The following is a 23,961-nucleotide window of genomic DNA, read 5'->3' on the forward strand; positions in this document are numbered from 1 at the left end:
TGAATATATGGACCTGATCCTGTAACACTTGGTCATTAGCTGCTTGTATTGATGTTGAAATCCGAGTTCATACTCATACTCTACTTTAGTTTTCCCTGAGCTGCATAAGAGTGTCTCCCCCTGCCTAAAACGTAGAGTCCCTCTTGTGAAAGGCATCTCCCTCCTCAGAAAGTGTATGCTTTCCATCGGCAACCAACAGCTTGAAGTTTGAGAGTGTCATGCACCGGGCCAGATGTCTCACCTTTCCAGCAGCATCAGGCGAAGCCCTTTTCTGTAAGAGGAGACTGGCTACCTCCATCTTGCCGTACTTTGCTGCCACATGCAGGGGGCTGAACCCTTTCTGTTGGGCACAAAGTGAGATGCTTACTAAAAGACAGTGGGAAGATGGAGCGCACTGAAAGGATGGTGAAGGGCAGAGATAGTTATTCAAACAGGAAGAGAGTGTTTGCGTTGTTTAAGGCCAGCCTCTGCTGGTCTGGGTCAACAACATAGTTTCTCACAGATTTGTGAGGAACTCTTCTGAGTGGCATGTTTATAAAGCTAAAAGACTAAGCCCCAAAAAAAGCACGTATGTTAAACATAAACATTCTTGAAAATTTCGAAAAATCTTTTTTTCATTTTGTTTGGAAAATATTTAACAAAAAATTAAGATAAATACATTTTTAAAATAAATCATGCAGATGTGCACTATTTTTGAAGGATTTTAAAATTTTTAAATCAAGACCGTTTTAAGGTATGTGATACCCTGAGAGACTAACCCAGAGGCCCTTATTTCCTCTTGTATTCCACCGTCTATATTTAATAGCTGTATAATGTGCTCATCTTAATCTGTGCTTCCTTCCTGTGTGTATGTGAAGATATTTTAAGACATTAGGTCATATTTTCCAGAGGAATGTGGGACTCCCACAGATTCCCATTCCATGCTCTGAAACACTTGACCTCAATTGTGTGATTGCTTGAGTCCGTTTTGACACAGTTTGGATGAAAACAAAGGGTGATTGTGAGTTTGAGGTGTCTTTAGATGTGAGTACGTTGATGTTCAAATGTTTCACACAAAATGATCATTTGTTATCCTGCAATTTCTCTGATCCTAGATTGGTATGACATCATTTCATTGGACAGTTGACTTACAGTAGGTGATGTCCCAAAAGATCTTATATGTGTGTGTGTGTGTGTGTGTGTGTGTGTGTGTGTGAGACAGAGAGAGCGAGAGCGAGAGCGAGAAAGAGAGAGAGAGAGAGAGAGAGAGAGAGAGAGAGAGAGCACTGGCACCATGGGGTTTACCCTTCATTAATCTGTTCCACTGATAAAGGGTCACCTTCAAAGAAAGCCCCCCAGCAACATAAAACACACATGTACAACTAGACTACTCCATTTCTTTGTTTGACCTTGATATGTGCGGTTAGACCACCATCACTAAAAATTGATGACATGGTTGTGTGTTGTCTGGAGACTATGAATGCTTCTTTATTACAAATAAGCAGTAACAAACCACGATGTCTTAAAAATGACAAAACAGCACCACGGAGGTTATTTCAAACGGACACTGGTGCCCACTGGTGGAGATAAAAAGCATAAAAAATGTGGGTTTGTTTCTTTCAGATGGCTTTTAATGAATGTCAAGTGAGGAGAAAGGAGACATCAGACTTTATGACTTCATGCACATTTAAGTTCCCACCTTAGTGGAAGAAGAGAGCGAGGCGCCGTTCTCTAGTAGCATGGCAGCAACATCCTGGTGTCCTTCCCGGGCAGCCAGGTGTAGGGGGGTGTAGCCTGAGGTGGTGGCAGCGTTGGCAGAGGCGCCGCACTGCAGCAGCTGTTGTACGATGTCGACTTTGCCTAGCCGACTGGAGATGTGCAACGCTGTCTGGTCATCCTGCGGAGAAGATGAAAGTGACTTTTGGCCCTGTATTTCATTGTTCTGTGCTTTTTTTGTGCGTGTCACAACACAGTGATTAACAATGCTGCTCAGTGCTCTAACCTTGGACTTCGTCTCCACCTTGGCGCCGTTCTTGAGCAGGTATCGGACTACGTCTGCCTGGCCTGCCCTTGCTGCCATGTGGAGAGCCGTCTCACCTCGCTGGGAGTCGCACAGAAATAGATGTCAGCAGGAGATTTCATACAGACAGATTTGAACGGAGAAACTTATTTTAGATAATTCATTCAAAAGGCAACCACTCACCACGTTTGTTGTGTTGGGTGAGGCTCCGTGCTGCGTCAGTGCATGGACAATGTTCTCATGACCCATGAAGGCTGCAACATGGATCGGCGTCAGGCCAGACTAAAGAAAACCAAACATGAGCATTAGCACTAAAAATACATCACCAGCAAAGCTTTGAAAAAACTAAAAATAGACTCGAACTAAGACGTGCAAATCAAAAGGCAAATCACAATTTATTAAAGGATGCAGCTCAAACACAGTTAAAGTAGCTCAGTGTACTGTTGTACCTCAGTGACAGCCTGGATAGACGCCCCATGTTTTAGCAGCAGCTCCATCACTTTCACTCTGTTCTTCTTGCAGGCAATGTGAAGCGGAGTGAAACCATTCTTCACATAGAGGCAGGGGAATAAAAACATTCAGATTAAAAGTCCTGCAGTACCTTTTGCAGCTGTCCTGAAAGACATGAACTCTGTAGTCATAAAACATCTATATAATGTTTATGGTATAGATTCAATGTGCTGCTGCTGTTAAAGGTAAAACATTGCTCCTGCCTAAATGACATGTCTTGGGGTACCGTGCTGGTCCTTAATATCGCTTTTTTCTTTTCCCCACATGCCCCGCCCTCTTTCCCTACCAGAGCCTTGGCGTTCGGGTTGGCCTTCTTGTCCACGATGAGCTTTGCCACCTTGTAGTGACCACAGTGGGCAGCGACGTGCAGCGCCGTCAGGTAGTCATTGGTAACGTCATCCACTGGGACGTCATGCTGGAGCAGGAGCTGGACACAGTTCAGGTGGTCACCCTGAGTCGCCATGTGGAGCGGAGACAGACCGTTCTATAGTGGGAGGGAGAGACAGGGAAAGAAAGAGAGAGAGAGGGAGAGAAACAGAAAGAGAGAGAAACAAACACACACGCAGACGGACACATGGACAGATGGACAGACAGACAGACACAGTAAGTTAGGGCGTGGCTGGACGCTGCACAGACAGACTGTGAAGGAAGTTGTTACAGGAGCATTGTTATAACGAGGTCATTACAACAATGTCTATTTTGTTACACTGATCGTCCAGCGCGGTCAAACTGTAGGGCTACGCAGCGGAGACAGGCTGTTCTGGAGAGGTCGCACACACGTTATGGAGACAATGCGACAACACTACAGCAACAACAACAGGCCTGCTATCTGATTGGTTAACAGATTTTTAAGGAACTTTGTAATTTTTGGACAAGCTAGTTGAAAATAAACATGTTTGAAACAAAATTAAAGTGTAATATATTTTTTCTGTTTTATAAAAGCTGTTATGAAGAGCTGTGGCTTGTGTTTGTGATCTTTCCTGTTCTAAGCTAAGCAGCGTCTCCTAAAAGAATCGTCCCAGTAGCTACCTTGGTCTTGGACAGGAAAGGAGCTCCTCGGTCTAGTAGGATCTCTACCACCTGCTCGTGCCCGCTCCTCGCCCCGCAGTGAAGAGGTGTTAACCCGTCCTGAAAAAGAAGAAAATGATAGCAAAGGTTCATTAATATTACAGGGGACAAAAAACATGAACTTATTCTCTGAATTAAAAAACTTCTTTCTTTCTTTCTTTCCCAAAGTTCTGTCCTGTTGAGTTCACCTCATTATGTATCATCTTCTGTGTGTGTGGGAAATCTGTAAAGTAAAATCTTATCTTGTCTTAAATAAGTAACTAAGAGTTAAACTTAAAAGTTTAAAACAACCACATGTTGGTGATTAAACAGCAGGAAACACCTCAGACCAAGGTGTTGTATTTTTCCCAACAAACTACTGCTCTTTACTGACCTGTAACTGGTGAATAAGAACCATTCTAAAATGCTTTTCTTTCTTTAAAAATACACTACAACCAGAATAGAAAAGTGGTTCTCTCAGGCTCCAACAGGCCACTTTAAGGAGACTTCATATTCTTCTTTTCTGAACTGGATGCAGTTCTTTGAGGACACTTTGGTCTGAGCTCTTACCTTGGTCTTTGCATCGATTTTGGACCCTCTGTCCAGCAACAACTTGACCATGTTACTGTTTCCACGTTTTGATGCCACGTGTAGTGGTGTGATGTCATTCTGAACAAAAAAGTGGAAATCAAGGTTCAATTCATCACATCGTCACATCAGCTGTTTGGGTATAAAATGACAATGTTAGGCTTGTCTATTCAAATTCTATAATTAAATCAAAATGGTTAAATAGATCTGAAACATGTTATCCTGTGGACAGTTGATTATAGTGTTTGTATTTACTTAATACTAACCCAACACCCCCCTGATTAAAGGGACATAGTACTTCATTATCTAGTTGGATAGATAAATAGCTCCATTGTTTAACACTATCGCTCCTCATTGCTGAAGCATGACTCTTAACCTGTAATCAGGGTCAAAAAGCAGCATGCGCACACACACACACACACACACGCACACACACACACACACACACGCACACACACGCACACACACACACACACACACACACACACACGCTCCTCTACACGCTCATTGATGTAATTACAGACCACTACTGGCTGTAAATAGCTAATGTCTGGGGTATAAAACAAACACTTTTAATGGTACATCAACCAGCGACAATCCTACTCTTCTTATGGTATCATAACATTTCTCAGTGAGACTGCAGCCATGTGAAGTGATGCTTCTGTAATGAACACTCGGAGGCATCTCAGATAATGTGACACTTACACTGGTGATACTGTTAAACAGACAGAAAGGATTATTTTCCTAATGCCTACTGGAAGTAAATGATAATGACGCCCACGTCCAGTTGGCATTGTTTACAGAACGAATGCACACGAAGAAAAATTAAATCAGGTTAGGAAACTTCTGTACATTACTCCCTGCTTCAGTCATCATGTGAAGCAGAAAACACTGTTCTTATTTAAGAAACACAAACCTATGACACTGCCATCCCATCTGTTTCGTTAAAATGCTGAATATATACAATTTCTTATATCAATCTGAGGTGACTTAACACATCTATCCATTCACATTTTTCCTGCTATACTTTTAAAACAAACAGTTGTAAATTATTTATTTTGAAGTATTTTAAAAGAGTATTTTTTCCTAAATCTCCAAATGACATATTTTAAAACTTAAAAGTTAAGGAAGGAAGACTGTGTGTCTCTTTAGTTGGAACTCCAATACCAAAGGACTTCTAAGACAAGCACAGAAATGACTTAAAAGGTTTTTTTTTACATTATTATTATAATAATTATTGTTCACTCACATTAAAGTGACAGTGATGAAAGTGATTTTGGACAGGCGGTGGATTATAAAAATAAGCATATGTTAGCATTATATAGAATAACAACTCCCTGCTGTGAATGTTTGTAGTCTCCCTCCCAAACAGTAGATGGCAGAGTAAACTCACCCGAGCCATGAAGTCCACAGCTGCCCCTCTGTTCAGCAGTAGCGTGGCCACGTTGATGTTGCCATAGTGAGCGGCGATGTGAAGGGGGGTGAAACCACTCTGGTGATTTGAGAGAGGCGGACAAACACAAAAATCAGACACACGCGCACAAATTACAAACTATGAAACAGACAACACGTGTACAATTTATTTCAGATCTTTACACTGTTTACAGCAGTCTAAACAGGACTTTGGTGGACATACAGTCACAATCTATCAGACAAGGACACACTTTACTACACGCTGTAACACCCGACTTTCCTCACAGTAACAGAGAAAGTCCCTCTGAATGAAGCATCAACCATGGACCAACAAAGTGTTACAAACTAGAGAGGTTTAGATTCAGACCTTTAATGTACTGCATGGTACTAAAATATGACTCATTGTGAAAAAATAGTGAAAGAGAAAAAAACCCAGAGATAGGCTTTTCTGAATCTGTAACTCATATTTTAAAAACCATGAAGGTAAAAGCTGACAATCTATACAATCTCATTTAAAACATCCAGATGATCTTAGTGTGCAAACATTGTCCTGCAAATGACCCTAATGTCTATTTGTTCACATCTTGAATTAGAGTTAATTTCCTGGCAAAACCCCATGGCTTAGAGAGCAACAGCTGTGAAAGCAGAAGAACACTGGAAACAATCCGTTCAATGATTAAATAAATCTCATAGGCTATCTAAATATCTAAATCTCAAACCAATAATCCAGCATGGAGCAGGTGTCTCTCACATCGTCTGCTGACACCTGGAGTCCCAATCCCAAACACAGCATCATTTTTAAGATATGTTCTCATAAGCTATCTTACTGAAGTGTAATTGAAGTCATACATGTTCTGCATGTGGCCTGCTGTCTGTAACTTTCTTTGATTCCAATATAAAATCTTGATTAGCACGATGCAGGGCCTCAGATCACCAGAGCAATTTTTGGATGAATCATACCAGATAAGCGGTCAGCCTGCCAAAGCCTGAAACAATGCCAACCAAAGCCAGGCAGTGTTACCGCCTGGCTTTGGTGTGGCGAATGGGTCCTCGTCGCCACAGAAGCAGGGTTTTTTTTTTTTTTTTTGGTCCCATGCGAAATGCTTTAGGTGCCATGGTTCATAACTAGAAGTTCCTATATCTACGAAAAGCACAATAACAGTACAATAAAAAACAGACTTTCCTTTTTTTTTGCGCTACAAGGATTGGCTCCTTTACAGCTTAAAGGGGGGTTTGGTTGCCATGCAGGTTATTGACAAAACAATTGTTACCTAATAAATGATAACCACACGTCATGCTAACACAGGTTATCATGTTAATCAGTTTCATGGACGGACTGTCACATTAAGACAACATTTTGTCAACAGTCAACAATATTTCGCCAAAAATAACAGCCGTAGCTTCAACTTTGGACACCATGAAACTATTACTAGAACCAAGCAAACAAACCTAGACACCCAAGCTCCCAGCCTTAGGATATTCTCATCATTATTAGTGAAACATGCGCTACTCTGACTGCCTCTACGACTACAGATACATGAATCAAGCAATGTAGAAGAACATGGGAGTTAAAATGGAAAAGGGGGGTGAAAAAGGGCTGCAGAAACACTACTGCATCAAGTCAGGGGCACTGAAGTGTTTGTTGTTGTTTTCCACAGTATATATGACTTGCGATGGAGAGGACTAAGTAATGTACAGAGTAGAGGGGTACCTCTGTTGTTCTATTCACCATCATCTACAATGTCAGCCAAGAGAGGAGAGAACGGGCAGTTAGTGAGCAAAAGAAATTAGAAATTAAAAAAAATAACAGAAAAGAGCCTCCACTGACGGGCGGGGAGGGGCAGAGAGAGGGGAGAAGGAGCTCAGTAGAAGATAATATAACGCAAAAAATAAAAAATAAAAATAGACAAAAAAAAATTAAAGTTTGACAAACGTCATTTAAAAACATTTACATTGAACAAAAGATGAACCAAGAAAAATCAGCAGCTAATAAAACTTGCATCAATAAAATGAAATTAAAAAAGAAAGAAGAAACCATGTGAAGCTCCACCACCAGCACCAGAGACTGTCCTCGTCAGCTCCTGGACTCACCTTGGACTCAACGTCAGCGTTGTGGTCGTTTTGTAGGAGCAGGGCCGCGGCCTTGGTGTCGTCCTTGCGGGCAGCGATGTGCAGGGCAGGTAGGCGTACCTTGCCCTTTGTATCGTTCTCCAAAAGCAGGGAGACGACCTGGTCATGGCCCTGCTGCAGCGCCACTGCCAGAGGGGTGAAGCCATCCTGCGGGGGAGGGCAAACAGAGAGGAGGTCACTGGGGCTGAATCCACTGTAGTGTATCACTGTTGGGTTATGTTGGTAGGTTGGGAGCAGGTTATAGATATTTGGGGCTCCATAATAACATTATGCTGGATTCTAAGAGGTGAGCAAAGCAAGACTTCCGAGTACTGCAGAAGTTTAAAAAATATTACTAATAAATATACAAATGTTTCCTTTTATATAAAAACCATCTGCTTCATAATGTAAGAATGGTACTTTAGTCTGAAAGTCGGTCAGCAGGTTCTTATCCTGAGCGGTCAAATACTGATGCTTCCTCACAACCCTTGATGTCTCATACTCTTTTCTCATCCTGTGGATATTTAATACAATTTTGTAGTTTTACTTGATATAGTATTCCCATAGGTACAGTATATCCTTTTAGTGACATTTTTTCTTGCTTGTTATCCGTAACCAAATAAAGTTGTACTTTGTTCTCCAAAGCATCTTATTCCCAGGCATTCTGAATACAGAAGCAAAGCGTTCAACCAGAAGACAAGGGTTGGAATCGCATATGAAGGAAAACGTTAAACGAACCATTAAATGTTCATAATTGTGAGAATTTTTCCTGAGGCAAATAAGAAATGACCTTTTGATGGTTAATTAGTCTGGTTTTTTTTTAAGTTTCCACAATCTCTTCTCTGGTTTCAGTTTTGAACGGTTTTTTTTCTTGAGAAAATGATCTTATTGATGCTTAAAACAGAAAACTCTTGAATTCGGCCTTTAGACCACTTGATCTGATTATAGCAGTTCTCAACTGAACGCGCTGTTTGTCAAACAGATGTCGATGCTTGTGAACATTTCTTGCCTGCTCACCATATAGGACACTAATGGCAGTTACATAACGAGAGGAGAGGATGGAAAAGGCCCACGTCTCTCTCCCACACACACCACAGTTATGATGCATAATTCAGCTGAGAGCTTCCACTGCGTATTGGAGGTTTGAAGGTGTTTGCACAGTGAAGGAATAGTGAGCAAGTGTTCATATATCATCTGCACAAGAATGGTATCTGTGTGTGAAAAAAAAGTTCTGTCTGTATTGAAGTCCAAAAGGGCATCATGTGTTCCAACATGTGGCTTAAATATGTAAACAAACAAACTGTTGACCCGGAGCTTTCCATCAGCCCCCTCAGCTCTTTATTTCCTCACATCCATGTGCCTGTGTGTGTAGGCTATATGTACGTGTGGGGAATCTTAAAGAGTATGTGTGTGTACAGGTTCCACAGGCTGAGCAGCGTATATCAGAGCAATAATGGCAGCAGCACCCGTGGAGGAGAGGCAGCGAGCGGAGAGGACCTCATCTGTGACCCGCTCAAGGTCACTCTGCCTCCTCCACCACCATACACTACCAATCAATGAGCTCTGCCTAGTCCCTCATGAAGAGACAGGGGTGGGAGGAAGGGGAGAAGGGGAGGAGGCGGAGGCAGGCAGAGAGGGATGATGGGAAGACGGAGCGAGAACGTGAGACAGAAAAAATGAGAAACAGACACAGAGAGATGGAATAGAGGACAGAGAGAGACAAAGTGCAGAGTCAGCAGGGTGGGGGTGGGGGGGGGGGGGGGTAAAAGGAGGAAACAGAGGAAGAAAGGAGATGAAGGTGGTTAGTACAACAGATGTAAAGACCTAACATGACTGAGACAGAAACATTCTGTATGACTAGAAGTGCACACAGGTTTGGTACACACACACATACAGTATACATAGTTAGCACACTCTCAAATGTATACAGTACCTCAGTGGCCATACTCTGGCTAGCGCTGTTCTCCAGAAGGAACCGCACCACCTCAAGGTGGTTCTCCTGGGCTGCCATGTACAGAGGGGTGAAGCCATTCTGAGAACAAGAAGCCACACATACATACATCAACATGTATAACTGGCTAAGACTGAACTTTGCTACAATGCTGATAAATGTGTTTTATCTTGCTTGGGTTTCTTTTTTTTGTTTTAAGACTTTCAGAGTGTCTTTCAGCGCGGTGTCTATGACTCAGTGGTAAAGTGGGTCATCTCTCAATCAAAAAAAAGAAGAAGAAAAAAAGGCAATTTCAGTCCCCTACTCATGCAGTCTACATGTCAAAGTGTCCTTGGGCAAGACAGTGAACACCAAGTTCCTGACGAAGGCACAGCCACACTAGTTTCTGTACCTAAAATCAATGGGGTCAATTTTATTAACAATGGTATCCTTCTGACTGATTTAAGATATAAAAATGAGGGAAACCTTAATGTCCCTTCTCCAATAAATAAAGGTTTGAAATGAAAGGAAATAGTAGACAAACTAATTGTTAGATACACAGACAAAAATCTCATTGAAACATCGCTGTTTGTAAGACTTGTCTGTTGCTCTTACATAAACACTCGGTGTTTCCGGGTTTATAAAGAACAAAGAGAAAGACCGGTGCTTGAAATTGTTCCTGTCACCTTGATCTGAGAGAGCTGAACGTAAAATGCAAAGACAGCAGCTTCCCTGAGAGGCAGAGGCCTAGTTGGCACGAAGCCAGAGTGTGTCAATGACGATGGCTCCTCAGAGAGATTCCCTGGATGTGATACTGTAGGTGCATCACAACAGCCATTCAAATTATACTGAATTTGTTTTCAAATTTTAAAATGTCCTGTGTGTCACGAGAACCTGAATTGTGACATTCTATGTATGTTCAGTAAATCCCACCTGAGACTGTGCGTTGACATTGGCTCCATTAGTGACCAGCTCTTTGACGACTTCCGTTTGGCCGGCCAGCGAGGCTATGTGCAGAGCAGTATTTCCTTTCTGGATTACATGAAACAAGCAGAGGAATGTGCGTTAAGCTCTGCTCCACCTGTCCCACTGGATCATTGTGTGTGTGTTAGTGCGCTGTACATATCCATGTCAGTCTCACTGTGCTACAGTGCAAAACCCCTCACGCCAACCACACTTCTGGCGTTCCTGCTCTGGCATCCCCCCTGCCCGCTCTGCCAACAATGTGTCACTTCCGATAGCCCACAGAAATGAGTCCCCGCTGAGCTGTAAATAAAACTACAGAAGGCTTTTTATGAACCTGTGCAGGTCACTGTACAGTCAGAGCTGACCCCAAGCCTTTCTGCACGCTGCATGATACTGGGCTCTGATATTCATAAGAAGAGTTGTGAAACAACTACTGATCGTCTTTCACGTACTGTAAACTGTAGCTGGAACTTACTGAGGCACAGGGCAGCACAGGACTGTTTGCTAAATACAGAAAAGAGATTGTGTGAATTAAGCTATCAGTTTAAAATGTTAACTATAAATGAAAGCTCCTTTAATCTGTGTAACATGTTATCTTCCTGATTTCGCTCGATCAAAGACCTTATTTAAAGAGTATGGCCTTCTGTATGGACACAATTGATTACATGGTATTGAAGTAATTCTTAAAGTAATGCTGCTGAAACTCATTTGCTGAGGAAAAGTAAACCTAACTTGTTCTCGTATGTTCTTGTATTCATTTGCAATCATTCATTGCTCTAATTGCTTTCAACTGTTTTTTCATCATTTTAATTGCTGTCTGCATGTTGTAAGAGTGACTTCTGCAGGACTCCCTTGAAAAAGAGTTTCTTAACCTCAGTGGGACTTTTCCTGGATAAATCAAGGTTAAACAGCTAAAATAAAAATTCAATGATCACATTACTTATTTTCGCCATGGCTTTGTTCACAGCTAAAAAAGGACAATAACATTAGCCACAGTACCTCTACACGACTTTTCTGGAAACAGCTGAGTTCAGATTCAGGAGTGTTATGCTAGTAGTAGCTCCTTAGCCTCGGGTTGTTTGTCTCTAACATAGAGCAGGGGGGAGTTACAGAAGTGTGGTAAACCCCGTCTTTTCTTTTCGCACCGCACTCTCAGATTTTAGAACTTGAAGCTTTTAGCTCCAACCAAAGCATCCTAGAGTGACATTACCCAAACCAACAATAGCCACACCCCTGTGCCCTTCACAAGGTGCAAAACACTGGACTAAAGAGTTGCACTGAACTTAATCCAGAAAGCAATTACCTCCCCAAAAATTACATGTGGACTTTAACCCATTTCCACAAACATTACATATGGCCACCCTTCTGCACCTCAGTAAGGTCAAGAAGCATGTGATCCTGACTCAGCCAATCAGAAGAGACCAATGTTTATTACACTTACAATTTTTGAAAAATGTTATAACAGAAATAAAGTTCTGTTATGTCCCTGAATAACACATGAGTGTGATTTTTTGAATTTCAAAGTATTTCAATGAGTGACCTGTAAAGGGTTAAGAAAACATAATAAGAAAAATGTAATCATTTCTAACAGTTAGGACTGGACTAAACACCTAAACATCTCTACAGCATAAACATAAAGGGTGAAAACGTTCTCTAAAAGGTAAATGGACTCCTCTCTGGCATGCTCTACATTGTACGCTGTGATAGTGTTCGTTTTTTTAAAGTGTTTCCAGAGGCTAATGAACCGAGGTAAAGGCCTGTTTCTTACACAACAAGCTACAAGATAAAAACTTAACTGAAGCTATTAAAACACCCCAAAAAGCCTCGATTTAAACACTCTGCGACTGCAGTCAGGTATCCTCGATAGCAATATCTTCTTGAACATCTTCATCAGCTACAAAAAAATAGACATTTAAAGAGATCGGGGTGCAGGCAGTGGAATCCCAAGTTCTCAAACTAATCCCCAAACATCCTCAGGGTCACAAAAGAGGGACGCTTTAATTGGGTAGATTTACTCCTTGATGTTGAATATTTCATCGTGCCCTGTGTTTATGTCTGCACTGGGCTCGTGGCCTGTGGCAGAGAGGCTCAGCCACACGTTTAACAGGAGAGGAAAAAAAACTCCTCTGGGATCAAATTTGAATATTTTGTTCAATGGTTCTTCCTTTTAACTTTTAGTATTAGAGTAAAGATGCTTCAAATAGATAAAAAAAACAGTACAATACTACTACTGTTCTGATTTGGCCTCCCTTGTTCTTTCTTACAAATACACTCGACTGTATTCACACCAAACCTCTCTGGCACTACACTGACATACATTTCTTGCTTACTTCTCTCTCTTTTTCCAGAAGCAAACCTCATGGCTGTCATTAATTATTGATCCAAAAAAACAAGCCCCAAACAAAGGCTGCACACGTACAGCAGTCACACTGTAGCTATAGCTGCATGCTGTTTAGCCCTGCAGCACAGCCATGTTTTTGTACTGGATCCAAAGACGGTCCAACTGAGCCATGATAGGTGAAGGGGGTCTGGTCTTACCTTGGTGGCTGCATCCACAGCGGCTTCGAGCTTCAGCAGCTCAGCAACAACCTCTACATGCCCCTCCTTGGAGGCTAGATGGAGAGCATTTAGACCATTCTGAGGAGGAAACACATTCAGTGGAATATGTGTGATTCATACTCTGGGTGAGTTAATGTTTCATCGTGGGTAAATGGTGATGGTGGTGATCCTGCTTGTTACAGCAGGCAGGTGTAAGTGTGCAGAAAGAAAATAACCCGTTGTTCTACTCAAAGTAGTGGGGAAAAAAAACACTCACAGGGACATTTTGGTTTCTCACCTTTTGGTCAGAAAAACGTACCTGATTGCAAATGTTGATCTCAACCCCGGACTTAAGGTAGTCGAGGACCTTTTCAAGGTTTCCTGCCCGGGCAGCTCGCAGGTAACTGGCATTACTGTCAGACTGGGAGAGAGAGGGCAGAACAAAAAGAGAGAGGAGTGAGTATGACATTTAAGACTGTGGCAACATGCGTAACGTAAACAAACGATCAAACTGTTCTCCTCAGGTACACTGAGAGACCGAAAAGCCTGTGCTTGTGCTGAAATGTTACTTTACCAGGTAGAACTCTGTCATGCTTCCTCACAAATCCTCAAACATCTTCACAGAGAGGAAAAAACAAAGTGAACGTCCGCACATACAGCGGATCCACTGTCCATTTACAATCCATATAAAGTCCACTGAAGGTTAAACATCTCCAAAAAGTGAATCCATGAGAAAGCTACCCGAGGCACAGTGTTTCATTCACGTCATCCTCCGTCATCCATCACATCCCAGCGGACTGCTACTCCAGCTTTACATCCAAGCGTCCCTGATTACCAAATGTAGGAAGTTCAGTGACCGGGTGGTCCTTCCAAACGCCACAGAGACTTCCTCTCCTGCACAAACATCTTCTCTGAACACAACGGAGTAGTCGCTGTGCTGCAAGGAGCAGAGCATTATCTACTCTGCTCAGCTGTCCTTTACAGCACTACAGAAATAGGGCTTTGCACACCAAAATAAAATGATGAGGCAAGCATGTTTTTTAATAAATGCTGTGTGTATGTATGAGCATGCGTGTGTGTAAGAGAGGAGGAGAAAAAAAAGGGGGGGGGGCTAAACAGAAGGATGGGACAAAGAAAAAGAGTTGGAAAGAATAAGAGAGGGAGGTTGTGATTCTTCGATGTGCTCATGTAAGCTCCTCGGACATTTGCTTTGACACAAAGTGACACGAAGCAAACGCTGCACATTTTGGTTTTGTTTTTTTTGCTTCTTCGCGGAAGCTTTGCGAAGAGCTTTTTGTAAAATCAGCACTGGAGCATCTGAGAGCGGGAAGCTGTGATACTCCGCTTCGTAATAGCGGCTCAAAAACTAAATTCCCTTGAATTATCAAAAGCCCAGACCTGCTATTTTTAGCCCAGCGTCCAGAGACACTGAGGATAAACTCAGCAGGGCAAAACGGGTACGAGCACTTACCCAACATTGTCCTCTCTACCTCCCCCTCGCTGTGATTTTTCCAAAAATAACTCTTGATGAACACGACAGCATCTGACCCAAAGCCAAAATGTGAAACATCCAGATTCAAATCTTGTTTCTGTGATACACCGCGCGAGGAAAATATTTGTGTCTGTGAGTGCTCAAAGAGCTTGTTTAGTCAAACAAAGCAATAACAGATTAAGCCGTGTTAGCTGGAAACCAAGTCATTTCCTGAATACAAGAGACCATTAAGCTGCAGATCGTATCTCTACATCCAATCAGCCAACATCAAGAAAAATCTTCTTCCTTATTCCCCCCCAGAGAGCCGAGTGATTTCTGTTCTTGTGGCCTTGAGAACAACAGAGTGTGTCAGTGGCACAGAGCCTGAACCTGCTCCAATATGAGCTACCGGTCAAGATCAAAAACAAGTAATATCACAGCCACTACCTTTAAAATGTGCATACTAAGAATGAAGAATCAACTGCTGCACAGACTGAGAAAAACCAATAAACAACTAATGCAGTGGACTGAAAATCCTGGAGCCAGCCTGTAAAACAGTTGTGGATAATGTGGGATTCTAGATGTTATAATTGTGAGCTTACATGGCTTGATCGCCTGATTGTGTTTATATGAGTCTGGCAATTAATGAAGTCTACCAGAATGTGTTTCGATTCTGTTACTCTTGATAAACCCGAGAAGAAAAGACCAGCATGTCTTCATTTTTCACAGCAATTAACAGAAAAACAAGAACTTCAAAAAAAAGAGAAAAAAAAGTCTCCTCATGTACAAAGGCTGTAGTCCTCGAAGCGGGCCGACCGGGTTCAAATCCAACCTCTGGCTCCTTTCCCACATGGCAGTCCCTTCTCTCTCTCTCTCTGATTTCTGACTTTATCCTTGTCCTATATCTACAATAGAGGCATAAAAAAAGGCACATGGATATTGTTGTCTTTGGTACATATTGGTACAACACTTTTGCTCATTTGCCTGATCGACGTTCTTCATCTCCTCCTGATGGTGCTGTTTACTGACCACCTCTGCACTTCCTTTTTTACCGGCTTGACAAAATAAAGAAGTACTGAAACAAATCCTAAAATATCTCACAACATTTGAGTTTTCTTGCCACAACTTTTTATGTTAATATTTATTTTTGATGTTTATCAACTCTTCTTCTTTTTCATGTCATTTCAACATAGATTAATATTGTGCTCAGAACATCACCATGCAGTCTCGCTTCTCCCATCTATTATTCAAGTCAAAGTTTTCCCACGTAATAAAATATCTATGCAGCATGTGTTTGCAAGTCTGCATGCAGCTACACATCCGAACAGTTGTCCTGCGTCTTACATCACCGACATGTGTCCTTTTTGTGCGCCGTGCTGTCAGAACTTTGTTGTCGCAATCTCTTTGACCGCTCTAAAACCTCTGACATGGAAGTACGCGGATCACAGGCGACTCAGGGATTTACAGCGTTATCTAAGTAAGTAGATCTGTCATACTGTGCTCGTAGACTTAAACAATGGTACATTAACACACTTCCTTTGCTCTTAAACTCAACATGTTTCTTTAGAGTTACCATTTATAAATATCATGCAGCGCTCCCTCAGCCCAAGCTTAAGTGGCAACAGATTAAGTAGTCTTCTTCCATAAGTCACTCTTCATCACTCACACTGGTTTATCCCTTAATGCCTACAGTGTCCAATACGTCCGAGCCTCCGTCCCCGTCATCTACGTCCGGCATGAGGGATCTTCAAGTCTTTGTGAATGAAGCCTTACACGGGACGGGGCGAGAGATTAGTAAGAGAAATATCATTAAGCCTTTGCAGATCAGAAGTTCAAAGAAAACGGGGCCATTAACGACTAGGTTAAGCCTGAAGGAAAGCATTAATCTAATGTTGGATTGGAAAGGAGAGGATGAGAGAGAGATGCATAAAGGGAGAAATCTGACATACGAGTGGAAACCAGAAGAGCTCAGAATTATGTCACTCCCAATTACAGAGTCAAAAATGAAGCTAATTTCCGGGTAAGTTGCTGTAAAGACCACAATTAACCATCCGAGCTCTAATTAAAAACGCCCTCCGGTCACTGACTGGTGTCTGCACTTAAAAAAAGAGAAAACATAAAAGTGAAGCCTCAGCAGTGCTAATAGGTTATCACAACTGACTTCTTATGAAGTGAGTCTTAAAGGCATGCTTTTGAAGAGTACCAACCTATTTAAGCTTAAAGGTAAACCCTATAACAGCAGGAGTGATATTTTTGAAGGGACATTGTTATTCAAAAATAAAAGACTTCTGCTCAAATCTTGACCTTGATGCGGTGGGCAGATTTCCCTCTATTTTTTAAACTGTGTCGAAATAATACAGTATTGGCTAAAAGGTTAGACCAGCTTATGAATAAGTGTGGCATAGCTGATTACTGTATGTGATTTAGATTCACGAAACCTTTCCCCCCCACATTGGGGAAAGAATTAACCTCTAATTCAGCACTTCAAACTTGTATAATGAAGTTTTTCAGATGAAAAAGTGTGGCTCAAAATACACTCTAAAAGAGAAAGGCATTTACATAAACAACTGAGCGAACAAAGGAAATGAAGAACTGACACACAGAACTTTAGAAAAACTGCTGTGATCAAATTATTCCACAAAGATTTTCAATTTACAAAAAAACAATAGTTTGTTAATCTTCCTTCATCTCTTTGAATCTGAACTGGCACTTTCAGTACACAGTCAAAGTTTGTTGTCCAATGGTTCAGTTATTGTTTAATAGCCTTCAAGAATTAATTAATTAAAAAAAATAATGATTTCTTTTATATTTATGACAAAATAAATATGGCACTCAGAAGTATCAAGACCTGAAAATGGGAGGCAAACACTGAGCGCACAGGTTTTGGGCTGCCTCGCATCGCCTTTATTCTATGAATGAAGACTCATGATGTTTAGAGCTGCACAACGTTTGTTTTCATTTGTGCTGAATCTGTGCTTGGCACTTTTTCTCTTATGACATCAGCGCAATGGATTGAGGATATTTCGATGCATAAAGACTGATAACACAACGCTGCCAGACTGCAGTGATGTCAGTCTGGCAGCGCGCACTGAGAATGTTACAAAACAAGAACCCGACTTCCATGTCAAAAGATGCATTTCTGAATGTCTGCACATATGTACACATTGGCGAATTCAATCGTATGTAGGCTGGAACATAACGCACAAACACAGACACACATGTAGAGATGACTTGTGTTAGGTCTGGGGGTAATGAGAGTAGAGCCAGACCAGCAGTGGCCGTATTGTTTCACTTTATCCCCTTCTCTCCTGACAGCACAAAACACACAGCGATCCACAGCTCTACCAGCACAAAGACAGACCACAACACCTAGTGGGGCCAAACAACCTCACACCACCAACCAGAACATCTATTTCTCTTGTCTAGAAATTGTAATGATTCCCCAAAACCCCGGCCTGCTAAGTCCTTCCTATGTATTCTGATTTCTATCTTCTTCTTAAAGGTCAATTTAGAAAATCTCACTGTCACATGCTTCTAGAAAATCCTTAGGAGGTATGGATGCAGAGGATGTTATTGCCAGCACAACGAACGTCAATCAATAACAGGAGTTTTTACATCCAGGGGCCTCCTCAGACTGCAGCTGATCTACATCTGCTTTGTATCTCTCGTGACTGTAAATATTGAATTCTGGTATCTAATCATCAACGTCCCTTTAGAAACACTTTCAATTGAATTAATGTTGCAGGCAGAAAGCGCCGCACATGTCAGAAGTGCTGCAAACAGGAGTCATGTGGTTCCATGCATCGTGTCTCCTTATAGCTACTTAGAGAAATAATTATAGGAGGCCACAAAGAGTTTTAAAATAAATGAATGACTGAGCATGTCAGTAAATCACTTCCTGGATCAATGAAGGGTTTTGAGTCTGCATAGATTAGAACAATTAAGTGTTTGTCACGACGTTTCCCATGAAAGAAAGTCTTCCAGCAAACAGGGCAACCAGCTACAAACACACCTTTAACTTCTTTCACTGTCAAGTGGATTTGTCCTTCAAACCTGTTGCTTACTTACACATTCAGCAGTGATACAACATAATCATTCATGTAAGTCTTTTTTCTGGCAACAGATTATTGTAAATTTAATAGTCCTGTTTAGCTCTAATTTTATCTTGACCAACTTTAAAGGGGAATGTTTGCCTCTCAGCTCTGCGATGGTCGACTATGTTCTACAGCTACTTTCTAAGAGTGTGGGTGTGTGTGTGTGTGTGTGTGTGTGTGTGTGTGTGTGTGTGTATCTGCACGTCAGTGCTGACAAGGGAGTTCACAAAAAAACATCCAGGACGGAACAACAAAAGAAGAAGCTCGGAGAGTGTATCCAAACACTGAAGTTGTAAAAAAGGATTATTATGATCATTTCACACAACAAGCTTCGACAGTCGAGTGAAGCAGCAGATTGAGCTGAACGTTACCCATCATTACCTTTAAGAAGACTGTGTGAGTGAATGATTTCAACCAGTAATAACTGCCCCCTGCATACCACTCCTTATGCTCACCTGTCTTTCTTTTTTTCCTCCATCGGAAACTCTCAATCAAAACAATATCATAACGGATGAGCTTGTCGAGTGGAATCAAGGGAGTTGATCTATTTGTTTTTAATTTAGAATATTTTTTCAAAAAAACAAAAAAACAAACTACAAAAAACCTTATTGTATGTTTTGTGTACTTGTTGAGAGTTGCATGAGAGGATTGTAAGACCTGGGCTGGGCCCAGGAGACGGTAAGGTCAGCTAAGCATAAAAACATGAAACAGAAGGAAAAGCTAACCGGCCTCTGTCAAAAAGACAAAGAACAGAACGAGTGAACTTGTAACACCAGGTGACATTTCTAGCAATGCCAAAAAAAAAAAAAGTCAAACTATTCATTTTAAAGGGGGAAAACATCCAGCTTGCTTAATAATTCAAACATAGCTCTACGGGCAATATATACACGCATGTCCACTGGCAATTAACGCGAAACTCCCTGATGTGTTGCTTTAAAAAAAACATGCATACTATTACCCTGAAGACATACACTTTGCATCTGATTGTAGAAGCTCTTACTTCCATGTTTCATACACACCCATGCAGTCCTAATTAATGAAACAGGACTGGTTCTTTGTCGTGGTTAGATCAACCTCTAAAGCCAGTCAGTAATATAAAGTACATCACTTTTTGAAACTAATACACAAACAAAAATCTAAGCTTCCAGAATGAAACCAATCCAATTTAATATCTGAGAGAAAATCAAAATATCAGCACTACTCACTTGTGATAGAAAGACAGCACCTTCTTCCACAGCCATGTTCACTTTCCTTCCCTCTGACTTTCTCTCCTCTGTGAGTAAGGGAGTGAAACCTGATCTCTGAGTGGCCAGCAAGCCAAGCAGCCAAACAGCCAACAAGTCATCTATTCAATCAGTCAGTCAGTCAGTCAGTCAGCTCTGTCCTTATCTTAACCTCGAGGGTGTGCATCCCATACAGGCGAAAGGTCAGGGTGCTCTCAGCTCAGGTAACAGAGTAAAAAATAAAAATCACAGCACACCAATAAATCCTAGATTTGGCGGTAGCGGATACAACAGTTCGCTCCTCTGTCTAGACATCAGATGGAAGGAAGGGGGGGGGGGGAGAGAGAAGGGAGGTGAGTAAAGGTGGGAGAAAAGATGATGGCTGGTGGAAAAAAGGAAAGAAGAGGAAGGAGAGGGCTCTATCTAGTAAGTCTCCAGTGGTGAGTAAACAAAGCCCAGAGCATCTCCATTTCTTTCACGCTGCCGGAAGGACCCACACGTCAAATCCCCTCCGCTGCCACTCACCCTCCCTGTCCCCTCTCTATCGCTCTCTTTTTTTTTTCTAAATGTGTCAACAAGAGTAAATCCCTGCTGCCTCGCAGAAAGCTGGCCCCTGCCCCAGAAAGCACCTTTCGGACAGGGAGGAGGGTACTGACTTACCATAATAGCTGAGGCTTCTCCCTCCCTCTCTGCATCCTTCTTTTTCTTCCTCACCTTCATGTCCTCGTAGGAGGTGGGTGGGAGGGGGAGGGGGTGTGATCTTGATATCCAAGGTTAGGGGACACAGGGGCGACTGAAAATAGCAGCTGAAACAAATACTTTGGCTAAAATGACACGACTGGGATATGTCAGCCCCCCCCTCCCCACCCTCGCTCCTCTCTTGTTATCCCACCCACTCTCCCTCCCACTCATTCTCTCTGGTTCACTCTCCCTGCCTCCCTCAGTCTCTGCCAGCACGCTGCTCTTTATTGTCATCCTGCTTATCAGCTTTTTCCACTGACAAAGACCAGCATGTGAGTGCGTGTGCCTGTGAGAGTCTGTTTGTCGGAAAAAATAAATAAATGTCCAGGCTTGGTTTTGCGATACCTGGTAGACAAAAAAAAAAAAAACTCGTCATTAAATCATGGAAGCAAACAGAAGCGAATCTACGAGTTTCTACATTTGGAGGCGGGGATTATGAGTCCACAACAACACCAGACGCTATTTGGGGCGAGTGGAAAAAAAAGAAAGAAGGGGCACCCCAACATAAACGGGGGCACTTAAACAGAGGATTAGGGGGGGCTTTCACTTCGGTATTAGGGACACCCTCTGTCCTCCTACCTCTCCTCACATCCAAGCAGACACGCCCCCCCTCCCTCCCCCCCTCAATGCAGTCAGCAGAGTGGGAGGTGGGAATGAGCGGCTCACCCCCACGCGTTTCTTCTCGCAAATCCTGCCTCACAGTTGAGACCCAGCACAGGAAGAGAGCAGCTAAGTATGCTTACTTCTCTCCTGGAGATTGTACACACACAAACCAACCTGGATCTGGTCGTTATCTGTGTGAGCAAGAGGGGGAAATCTATCTGAGGTGAAGCGTAACATCCAGCATAACTACCGTATCCCTGTTATAGGTTCGATGTTGGGTTATTACACATGTGGGTGGTAATGGATCCAATTATCTTATCATAAAAGACCACCCACACTTACACAAACCTTTTTTTTTATGGGAGAGGGGGAGCAGAGGCTTTTTTCCATGATAGAAACATAACAGCAATATGGAGTGTTAATGTTAAACCAGCGCCCACCCTGGGGACCTGAAACCCTGCATCCCCCTAAAGAGGTCACACAGTTGATCTGAGTGATCATGGGGATTAATAATGAATTTATAAGACATACTGCTACACAAAGATAAGTTTGAGCCTGATTCAGATTGGGCATACTTTAGTGGCTAGGAGGAAAGAGGATAATGTAGGGAACGAGAGAGACGGCAATGACATGCAGCAAAGTACTGTTGACCTTTTTACATGAAGGCTATCCGGACTATCACTAAGTCACACAAGCTTTGAAAGGAGCCAGGTTAGCGGTTTTGGCTCGTTTTCAGTTGTCATGTCGAGTATGGTTATCTGACTTTACCATATTGAAGTAAAAATGCTATCACAACATTTAACACAACCCACCTCTTAAGGCAACAAAATACTGCTCTGACTTTTTTTCACTGGAGACTATGACACTGGATGTTGTCTCTCATTTGCAATTCTGACCCATGCAAATGCCCCCACAACCAACCCATCCACCTTTAATGTGGGACAGAATTAGTCAATAATAATATATCAATAATCAGTCAGTGGGAAAGCTGCTTTCAACAGATGTGTTAACAAATCTTGTAATGACAAAGAACCAGTCTATGGAAAATATCTGGTATGTGGTCACTCTATCTTTCCTCCTGCTGTACATTGATGATGATGATGATGAATAAGAACTAAGCCACTGTTGTATTTTTGTGGGATATATTGCTGTTCATGCAGGGCTGCCTATAAAATCTAACTCAGATGCTCACATTCACCTGGACAGAACAAAGTCACATGCAGCCATTCATGCCTCAGCCGCTGCCTTACATTCTGTCACTGTTCCAGAGGAATGGCACCAAAGCATTGTGGGTATTTTCTCGTGCTATCAACTTTCAGATGAGAGATAAAGAGAGCGACAGGGCGAGTGTCCGAGAAACTGAACAGGAGGGAGAGAGAGAGAGTGAGAGAGATAGAGGGAGAGAGAGAGACAGCGGTGGGAGCTGACAGAGGGAGTGACAGATGCTCTGTACCAGAAGAGACCAGCTGATCATGTGATTGGTGGATCAGGAGCTGCTCCATGCATGCGAACGCTGCAGTGAACAACACGCCTTGGAAACAGCAAGGTTACCATGGTTACAAGGGAAGGTTACAACAGAAGAGGATGGAAGTCAAGCCTACTTGTAGAAAATTATCTCTTTTGACACAGTTGTGCTCACACACACACACACACATATATATATACACACACACACACACACACACACACACACACACACACACACACACACACACACACACACACACACACACACACACACACACACACACACACACACACACACACACACACACACACACACACACACACACACACACACACAGATGCAAAACATTGCAGACGTGTGTGTGTGTTCTGCCTCAAAATAAGAGCTCAACAAATTATAGAAGTACAAAGCTGTTAGCATAGATGTCTTTCATTGTGTTGGTATTAATGGCAATTAAACATTTATTCATGTTCCCACCTTCTGTCCATTCATCTGTCTGTCTGTCATCTCCATTCTCTCTACCTTCACACTTACTTTCTTTTTCTTTTCACATTTTTTCCTACTGTCTGTCTGTTTTATATTCTTCAGTTGCCATTTTTTTCTTTATACTTTCAAACGTACTCTCTTTTTCTATGCTCCTTTCTTTCTCTTCTGATCTTTTTTTCTGTCTTTTTTGTTTGTTTCTTCTCTGATTTGCTAAAGACAAGAAGCTAATAATGTCATTTAAACAGTTAGTTTGGATAAAGTCCATACATGTCCATGGTTTTATATTTCCTCTTCTTCCGGGGATGTCTAACATTAAAACACTTTTTTTGGTAAAACACTTATACAACAACGATAACAGATAACAGATATGCTTCAAGTAGAAAGAAATGAATATTTGAAGCGTTAAAAACAGGATGTTGACTGTAATCCTGGATCATAGGAAACATTTTATAAATAAAGTGACAATGATGAAGAAATTAATTTTTTTTATTTTTTTGCAGAATAAAAAACCTAGAAAAATAACATTTAAGGGTCTTCTCAATTTTAAACTAAACATCATATTTACTCACATGTATCGCCATAATAATTAATTTCTCCACCACCACAAGCATTCCAGTGCTGACTTTCACAAATCTTACCATAAAAAAGTATTTTAGAGGTATTTCTTTAATCGAGACGTGTCGTATTGTGACATCCAACCCTAACAAAAGATGTGCTTTAATATTAAACAGGAATACAGAGGGCTCTTAGCTCATCTGTTTGTCTCCCTTCAGGC

General features: G+C 41.9%; 1 protein-coding gene across 18 annotated transcripts in view; it reads right to left on the bottom strand.

Moving 5' to 3' along the window:
* Positions 1 to 23,961, bottom strand: part of LOC306836195 (ankyrin-3-like) — a gene marked incomplete at its 3' end in the record, with an annotated part of 92,681 nt that overhangs the window by 47,476 nt on the left and 21,244 nt on the right. For 11 of the 18 annotated variants that reach the window (XM_079363173.1, XM_079363168.1, XM_079363161.1 and 8 more), the window contains exons 2-16: positions 13,420 to 13,521; positions 13,101 to 13,199; positions 10,530 to 10,628; positions 9,600 to 9,698; positions 7,649 to 7,834; positions 7,269 to 7,292; positions 5,538 to 5,636; positions 4,127 to 4,225; positions 3,539 to 3,637; positions 2,796 to 2,993; positions 2,449 to 2,547; positions 2,183 to 2,281; positions 1,982 to 2,080; positions 1,679 to 1,876; positions 242 to 340 (exon numbers count right to left, since the gene is read on the bottom strand). In XM_079363173.1, coding sequence (XP_079219299.1) covers positions 242 to 340; positions 1,679 to 1,876; positions 1,982 to 2,080; positions 2,183 to 2,281; positions 2,449 to 2,547; positions 2,796 to 2,993; positions 3,539 to 3,637; positions 4,127 to 4,225; positions 5,538 to 5,636; positions 7,269 to 7,292; positions 7,649 to 7,834; positions 9,600 to 9,698; positions 10,530 to 10,628; positions 13,101 to 13,199; positions 13,420 to 13,521 — 1,698 coding nt within the window. Of the gene's footprint in view, positions 1 to 241; positions 341 to 1,678; positions 1,877 to 1,981; positions 2,081 to 2,182; positions 2,282 to 2,448; positions 2,548 to 2,795; positions 2,994 to 3,538; positions 3,638 to 4,126; positions 4,226 to 5,537; positions 5,637 to 7,268; positions 7,293 to 7,648; positions 7,835 to 9,599; positions 9,699 to 10,529; positions 10,629 to 13,100; positions 13,200 to 13,419; positions 13,522 to 13,674; positions 13,842 to 19,870; positions 20,529 to 20,548; positions 21,920 to 23,961 lie in introns of those variants that run through there. The other 7 variants (XM_079363158.1, XM_079363166.1, XM_079363159.1 and 4 more) reach the window with 4 other exon arrangements.

This window comes from Symphodus melops, assembly GCF_947650265.1.
Source record: "Symphodus melops genome assembly, chromosome: 15".
Lineage (NCBI taxonomy): Eukaryota > Metazoa > Chordata > Actinopteri > Labriformes > Labridae > Symphodus > Symphodus melops.